At 35.4% G+C, this 9,015-nt stretch overlaps 2 protein-coding genes across 3 annotated transcripts in view; one reads left to right on the forward strand and one right to left on the reverse strand.

Annotated features, from left to right (window-relative positions):
• Nucleotides 1-1,264, reverse strand: part of LOC112906673 — a 9,153-nt gene extending 7,889 nt beyond the window's left edge. The window contains exon 1 of one of the 2 annotated variants that reach the window (XM_025981277.1): nucleotides 1,101-1,264. In XM_025981277.1, the coding sequence (XP_025837062.1) occupies nucleotides 1,101-1,155 (55 nt within the window). In that variant the 5' untranslated portion in view covers nucleotides 1,156-1,264. The remainder of the gene's footprint in view (nucleotides 1-1,100) is intronic. The other variant, XM_025981276.1, reaches the window with a different exon arrangement.
• Nucleotides 1-9,015, forward strand: part of LOC108734776 — a 116,905-nt gene that overhangs the window by 8,723 nt on the left and 99,167 nt on the right. The window lies entirely within an intron of this gene.

Consider the following 9,015-nt stretch of genomic DNA (forward strand, 5'->3'; position numbering starts at 1 on the left):
TCGTCACTTAAAATAAAATATTTGTTAATATTATTAAATACGCAGAATAACTAATGTATTATTTATTAAATTAATAATGATAATAACTTATTCGAAAACCGAGTAAGAGGAAGTAATAGGTATGTAGTTTAGAAACCGTGTAAAACTGGACTGAATAGGGGGATTCCCCAGTAACCATATATATTATAGCATCAAGTTAAAAATATACAAAAATGAATATTTATTGTAGTAGTTAAGTACAGATTATTATAATTCAATTAATCAGTTTCAATAAGTTTTTTTCTTTTCTTGCTTTGGTGTTTTATTTTTTCGAAAAAGATGTAGTAAAAAAGTAGGCCATTTTCTGGATGGTTTTCGTTTCAAATTAAATACCGATTGATAATGATTACTTTCTTCACATTCTTCGGAATTCTGTCTTAGAATTGTTCTTCCAGCATGCGAATAGGGACAAAGTGTTCTTCTCTTATTCGTTTCTTTATTTAAAGGGGGCTCTTTATATTTGTCAATTAATATTATTTCCTTAGCAGTAGGAAGTGCAAATATTTCACTGTAATGCTCTTAAATAGAAAATAGGTAGAACTTATTACTTCAATTTAGAAAACTGCACTCATTTCTTTATTATAAGATCAATGATACTTATTTTGTAAAAATATAACCATCTGATACGTAGGTAGATTCTCTTTTGAACTAATGTGAGTTTTTATGAGTGTCTGTGTAAGGTTGCCACACTTCTGAAGGGACTCTGACCTTAGACCTTAGAGATTTTTACCAACCGGTGGGGGATAGTCTATTCCAAATAACAATAAATGGAATAACACAGGGGTTTTTTCATGTTTTTTTTTTGTTTATATTTGTAAATTATTAACGTGAAACCTGGAGACTGATGACATCGCCCCCGAAAACTGGAGTCTCTGGGGCAAACTTCGACAGGTGGCAACCCCATGAAATATGTTTGATATCTACCCCAACATCATAGATTTGCAATGCAATTGTATCAACACGTTAACATATGACTACAATAATAATTTAGTAATTTACACTACTTTTTTGTAAGGAATTCATGCATAAAACATTCCATTTCGAATAATAAAAAAAATTACCTTGCAAACATTTATCAATTTCATTTTGATTGGGGTGTCGTTGGGATGCACTCATTTCGTATTTTGTAAACTTTAAGGCACTTTTTTAACTTTATTTTTGTTATACTTTTAGTTTGTGTACTATTAATTTTTGAGGTTATGTATGTAGTTGTCATAGCGCAGCGCGTTATTTTGGATGCGTTCAGTAGTTCATTTGTCTACTCTATATCAGTAACTATTCAATTTAACTGCTAACATTCGTTCACTTGAAGAAAAACGATTCCAATGTGATTTTCTTTATTAAAGTAGCCTGTTTACGAAAACGTTATTAGCATTGAGACATTGTACATGTTTTGATTTGAGCTTCCTTTTCTCCTTCTGCACAAGCCCCCTTCACACAATAACGCCATCTTGTAATTTTACCAATTCCACAACTTACGGAGCATTCACTCCATTTACCCCAGTGGCTCCATATTTTTAGCTCTTTATTAGGGTGAACGAGAGAATTTCTTGATGTTTTGCTTTTTACATCATTCGCTTCGAATTCGTAATCTAAAAACTAGATGCTTAGCTGGCAAGAATCTTTTCAGCAAAATAAAAATCACTTTCTTCACCATTACAACATAAGTCATTTTCATCAATATTTTCATTTCCTTTCGATCGCTGAATATCCGTGAATAAATTTAATTTGGGAGAGTCGGGATAAACATCATTTCCATATGGCTGTAGAAACTCAAAATAATTTTTTATTGTCGATACAAAATAATAGAACATATAAAGTAGAGCTGAGTGATTGTTGAAATAAATTGAAATTCTGGGAAATTAGTAAATTAGTAGAAGTGTAAGGGAATTTATAGAATTTAGAATCATATTTCAAAATTGTGTCATTGCAAGAAGTGTAAATTTTGGATGATCAAGTCTCATGTTGTAAAGTTTATATTTGACGAAATAATAAAATGTGACATTGTCGAAAAAAAAAAAGAAGATTACAATACACCATTTACTGAAAAATGTCTAAACGAAAGTAAGCATAAAATATCACACGTCTTACATCATTATTGAAATCGGTATCCCTTGTGCTTGTAACTTGTACAAAGTTTCCCTCTCGATCTGCCTTATCAATCGGACTTTGGGACCCAAACTTATCTTTATTTTTCAATTTTCTCTGGGGTAAAATCGAGAGGGTGGAAGTGTCTTCTTCAGCTCCTTTTATTTGAAATTGAATAGCGTTTGAATTTAAAGTTAGGAGTCCATACATAGTGAGCATTAAAAGCAAGTTTAACGTTAACAATGACATAATTCAAATTGAAGTAAATAAAAAGCAATTCTTTGCGTTTTTTTATAAATATAATAGGTTCTACATAAGTACATTTAGATACTTCATAAACATGAGAATGATTCCGTTATTTTGCTTTTCCCTACAGTTACATCCGGTGTCTTTGTCCCTATCCATGGATCAAGCCACCGGCCATGACGTCTTTTATTGTATAAGCTCGTATTTTTGTTCATTTCATTAGCATTCTACTTTATAAGTCAAACCTACATATGTCATTCTGTTCATTTGCCATCTTTGGTGTGTAATAGTTATAATAATTCAAGTGTAGTAAAGGTTCCTGACAATCGAACCAAATAAATTTGTTAAAATAGTATTATTTTTTTTTTGAAAGCCATTTTGGCATTGTACGTTTTAAATCTATTGTATATTTGCGTATATTTCGGAGATGAGTTTTCAATCTTTGATTCTTCTTTTTCGTAAGTGTCCATTTTAATTTAAACATTCTGAAGATTGCGGACTGAAATTTCTGAAATAGGATTTGATTTTCTTTCTACCGATTTCAATACGGATTCTACTAGTGTGTTGTATTGCACTTGATGGGGAAATGCTCTTTAAAGTGTCCGATTTTTCCCCATGGGTGTTGTATACGCTTATGACTTATAATTAACGTACAGCACGTTTTATTTTGATGTTCTCGGACAATAGTCCATGATCTTGTTGTTTATTAATAATAAGATCATAAATAGAGAACTTGAATTAAAAGAAATTCAATAAGATACGTACATATAATACCTGTATGCTTACAGAATGTATAATAGATAATATAATTTTATATAATTTTCAGTGTTCTGCAGGTTTTACATTTAGTTTGTTGTTATTTCTGCGACTTTGGTTTCAATATTGATGATATTACTGTCAGCTTTGGGTTGTATAATATTGGGCACTTCCAAAGCGATCGTGTCTTTGATAGGGGGTGCTTCATTAACTAAAGGAGTTTCATCTTGTTGAGGATCTTCAGTTTCGATAATCGTCATATCAGAAAACTCCTCGCTATCGGCTGGAGGTTTTTGAATTGGTCTTGCATGGTTAACAATTGAAACCAGCAAAATAGCGCAAAAAATTAACGAAAATTTTGACATCTTCCAAGAATTATATTTTGTAATTTGACAAAGTCACGATTGCTGGATTTTACCAAATCAAAACACAAGGAATGATACGGCATGCTAGATAAAGAAGCTCATTGATGAACGGATGCTATTCTGATTCGGGTCTAAACGCCCTCGTCGGTTGGAGTTGCTTCCTAGTGTTTGGCTAGCACGAGCGGTGAGATTCTTCAGAGGTCTTTCCATATCCAATACTGGATGTAGACTGGTGACTCCTTTTTTTTATGTTTTCGTGGAAGAGGGGAAATATTCAAATGACACCCAGCCGTCCGTATGACTGGGTAGTGTCGGATTCGCAAGGAAAAAGTCCACGGACCTACCGACTAAAACCCCTCTACCTCAGGCCGTTATAGGACCACTTAAGGTCCTCTTCAGCCGTGGTGACTGCTCCTGTGCATGTTGTGTTTATGTCATGGTGAATTGAATTCTGGGGTGTTGTGTGTTTAAGTATTGGAGGAAGTGGTTTAACTTTTCTATTCCGTGTCCTGAAATTAGGAAGGTGTCATTCACGTATCGGAACCAAGCAGTTAGCGGGCTTACCATTGTTACTTCCTTTAGCTGCTCGTGGAAGCTTCCACGCCACACGAAATAGCTTCCAGTGAGGCAAACTTCAGTGATTTTACAGATGTAGCTGGGGAAGATGTTAATCTCCAAGTCAAGGCACCCTTTCAGCGGTATCTTGGTGAATTGCGAGACGTCAATCTTGATGTCTCGGATCTTGCGTACGAAGTTAGCGGAATCCTTGATGTAACTGGTACTCATTCGTACATGAGACTGGAGCAGCGATGCCATGTGTTTCGTTCCAAGTAATATCTTACTATCAGTCTCAAACATTAGCCTTGTGGATCTTGGATAATTCATACAGCCTCTATGGAGCGGCGTCCATCCTTAGAATACTCTTTTGGACGTCTTTAGGTAGGGATGATGACTTGATGAGTCGGTTAACAACTCGTAATCTCGCTTGCTTGACTCTTTCTTCAAAGGTTCGTAACTCTCCGGGTCCAATAGTTCAAGAGTTCCTCAATCAATTTAAGAACTAAATATAGGTACTACTGTAATTAATTTAAACTCAATAATAAATTGAATAAAAAACTAGCAATCCAGTCTAGTTTTAAGCGATATTATGTAATGCTGGAGAGACGGCAGAAATGTTACGCTACAATAGTCAAAAGAGGTCGCTACAATTCTCGATTCAAGTGAATCTTTACGATTTGAAATACGATAGAAAAATAAAGTTTTGTTTATTCAAAATGGCGGCACATTCAAAATACATTGCATGAGTTACATACTATACCTACATATATTACGTACAAATACTTTTCAAAAGTAGTTTTTTCTTCAATCGTATTTTCACTTAGTATACAAAATGATTAACCGTGAACTTTATGTTCACCTTTCTATATAGTGTACACCTACGTATAATATGGTAATTACCCGCGTTTATTTCTACGTTTATCGATTTTTCAAAGCAAATTTCCGCGTCAAAAGAAATATCTACGCCTACATTTCTGAAAATAAACAGTCGCCCTTTGAAACAACAATTTACACGAAGCCAACGTGACGCAGGATAGAAACTCGTGAACTTTAAAACCCACAGAACATTAGCTGAAGAACCGCAAGTAGTGCGGATTCACATTAAAACCGCGTCGTATCCCACCAAAGGGCTCGTTATTCACCTTTATACGCGACAGTTTTCTTCTTTGCAAAGGATGGAATAAAGCGGCAAATGAAAAGGGATGAGGTGTCAATTGTGGTACAAATGGCACTTCTCAAGGCATTCGTGACGGTCATTGGATACAGTACCTATTTGTTGCCATGTTTATAAATTTAGCATAGCCAAACTATGTGCTTACAAAATAAATATTACCATAATTTGTTACCAATTTGTCACCAAAATATTGATTTTGTTGCTCCTACCGTTTTTCGAGAAATAGTGGATAAACCACCATCTCATAATTTGTTATTGTTTAATGCTTTATTAACGCTCGACACGAACCGTAAAGTTTTCCAAATGTAAAGTGTATAATCCGATCAGAAAAAGTTAGTCATACAGCTGCAATACATTGGCAAATTAATAAAAATATATTAAGACAAGGAAAGATCTTTATAATTTACTTACGGCTTGACTCAGATGTACCAATAAATAGCAACAAATCAGCAACAAATTATGAAATTATTAGAGTTAATATACAATTAACTGATGCCGACACTCGGTCTAGATAAATAGACGCCCCTTTTTTTGGTTTTGAGGTACGGAATTCTAAGAATTGTTTAAACTATCTTTCCCTCGATTTTTCATGTAGGCTTTCTAAAATTGGACTACCTTAAGCCATTTCTGAGAACTGAAGTCACTTTTGAAAACTAAAGCCGCTTGTAAAAACTTATACGGAAGTTTTATCTCATTTAATTTTGAATTTTAAGAAAAGATGTGGCGAAATGTTACAGTGTTATTAAACGGTGTAATAGTATTGTATAAGTAGTACATGTCATTTCGAAGACAATTTCAATAAAATAGTTTGGTCGTTTGGAATAATATTGTATTCCTAATTCCTACAGAAAACTGTGTTTTTTACTTGTTAGGTTGATAATGGTTGATCCTTATCAACTGACGTAAGATTAACAATCACAGAATTAAAAGCAGGTACCTCTAGTACTTGGCTCTCAAATTTAATTTACTTGACGTTCGAATTTTCATTTTTTATCTTAAGGTGGACACAATAAATCTGTAAGTTATTTTCGACTCCTGCAGACGAAGACGATGGCAGAGACGTCAATGATTAATGTGTGACCCCTTTTTTCTTCACGCGCCATTGAATTGTAGGTCGTTCTTGACGATGGTAATACGTAAGTGCATGGCTCAGCGTCTGGCATTGAGCTGACTTCGCAATCATAAATAAAATTCTCTTTTAAATTTCGCAAACGTGCGTAAATCTTATTGATTTACGAATATTTCTTTTGTGAATAGTCTGGAAGTTTAGTATTGTAGAATGATTGGAATGTATGAAAGAGCTAAGGGTTTCGCGGACAGTGTTATAAGAAGACGGTTTGATATTCAGGTTTGATTGCTCCCCACTTTTGGTAAATCTAAGAATGGAGCCGTTTATCTAACGTTTCGCAAGCCTCCATAGAAGTAATTCAGTTTCAGCGTGAGGATTCTACGTCCTCGTAATGGTCCCGAGGATGCCAACAAAGAAGCTGGTGAAACGTTTGATACACGCGGTCTCACTGAAGCAGGATATTAAATTGAATTTCGAACCCAAAGGAACCACGTTGTTGTGGTAGTGCTGTCTATCTTTCTGTTTGTTTGTCGATTACCTTTATGCCTAGGTCGCACTAGTAATTTATTGTCTCTGCCACGATACGTCACGTCACGTCACGTCACATAGAGCGACAGTCACGTAGTTTCGTTCGAGGGCTCTATCCGCGGTTCCACTGAAGGAGGAGATCCAATTGAATACTGAACCAAAAGGGAACCACGTTGTTGTGGTGGTGCTGTCTATCTCTCTGTTTGTTTATCGATTAGCTTTTATGCTTAAGTCGCTCTAGTGATTTATTGTCACTGTCACGTCACGTCACGTTACGTCACGAAAGATTTCTTGCTTGAGCTCACATAGAGCGATAGTCACGTAGTTTCGTTCGAGGTATGACTTGTGCACTTGTCATTAGGAATAGGAAAAGATATAATAGTAAAGAACGTTAGGTTGATCCACCGTGGAGTGATAGATTCGTAAATGGGAAGTTTTACACAATGTTTGCAACGATAACATTTCTATTTCGTCTATCAGTATGACGTTGTCTACGTTTTTTAAGCAAGTGTTTCATTCGGAGATGATCGACATGGGAATGAGGTGGCACTTTGTCACAGGAATTTACACGTACGAACGGGTTGACAGTTCCGTTATGGGCATGTCCCCGGTCCCTACGGAAAGAAGTCTCTCAACTGCCACGTACCTACCTTATTAACGATGGACGAAACAGTCACTGTGACAAAAGTCACCAGTAACAACTGGGATATTGTTGCACAAGAAACTGAGTATTTTCTGTGACTCTTTGATAAAATCTGCTGCCTCTACGGCTTATTAGCAAATGTAGCACTAATTCCTTGGCGTACAATTGCTTACACTCAATTAGTTTTCAATTATTCATCAATGTGGGCATTGTTTTTTGGTCGATGTGTTATCATTTATTGTGAGATCTGATTAGAAATCGATGAGTTGTTTGACTAGGAAATCGCCCATTGATGAATGTGTACAATATAAACATAATTGATAGTTTTAGAAAACACCACAAATGGCGCGGTAAACGCCATCTGTAGTACGATGCTACATTTTAGGATTACGTACGCTCCAACAAGGTCCATTTGTGTGGATATCTACTTGCTGAAACGAATCCCGGCGTAGCTAACCTCAACGTGATAGGCACGTTACCATAATCGAATAANAAAAAAAAAAATTTTTAAAAACCTTGTTTTTCTTGGTCAGGCCGGAAACTTATCAATCCACCCTCGTATATACTTTTCAAACGGATTGGACCATTCCCGATCTCACTTATCATTTCACTACAATCATTCCAATCTTTTCGTCTTTCACTCCACATTTTCGACATAACATTTCATCCCCGTTCATCCAATACTTACACCTTCTACATTAATTTTCCATTCTAAACCTTGCAATCACATCCATCTTTTTTATTGCTTTCAAATATCCTGGCATGCTTCCACATTCAAGCCTTTATGCACCCTACATACCTACATTCATCAATTTTTTTCAGTTCCTAATCTATTATCATTTTAGTTCACCTAGCCCTCACCATATCACCTATACCCAACTCATTTCTGACTGTTCTAGATTTAAACTCAATTCCCTCGATATGTCTCCCCTCTTTCCTTCTCATACTTATGATACAAAACGACATTGTTTGGGTGGTATCTGGAACTGAAAAACTCGAAATACAACACAATACAATAAGCTACTGGCATTTTGGAAGTTTTTTCTTTATTATTTTTTTAATATCTAATTTTGCATGCAGTGACAGTAACCTTAAGTGTTCCATTAGGCACACATTTATCATATTGGTAGGTGCCAAATTCAATTATTCTGCAACTGGAATGCAGTAATTTCTAATTACTCCGACCAAACATTCCTGCAGCTGCCGGCTCACCGAACGAGGGTGGAAATTCTCCGTAGTGTTGCCAGGGGTAATGCATGCTACAACATTTCCGAGAAATTTGAAGAACTTTAAAGTAATGGACCCCCAGAGATGTTAATTACACGTACTTGTTGTCATGTTTGCATTTAAAAAAAATCTGTAAAGTCGGTTTACTGACGATAGTTGAACTTGACAACGTCATAAGAAAATACTGATGGAATGGTTTCATTTTTCAAAAGAAAATTTTAATTTTATTTGTTTGATAGATATTTTGTATGGATATAGAGAAGGAGGTAAATGGAAATGTATTATTGTATAGCAGCTGTCCACGCGGACGCATCGCTCACTC

The sequence above is a fragment of the Agrilus planipennis genome, unplaced genomic scaffold (assembly GCF_000699045.2).
Source record: "Agrilus planipennis isolate EAB-ADULT unplaced genomic scaffold, Apla_2.0 scaffold5, whole genome shotgun sequence".
NCBI lineage: Eukaryota > Metazoa > Arthropoda > Insecta > Coleoptera > Buprestidae > Agrilus > Agrilus planipennis.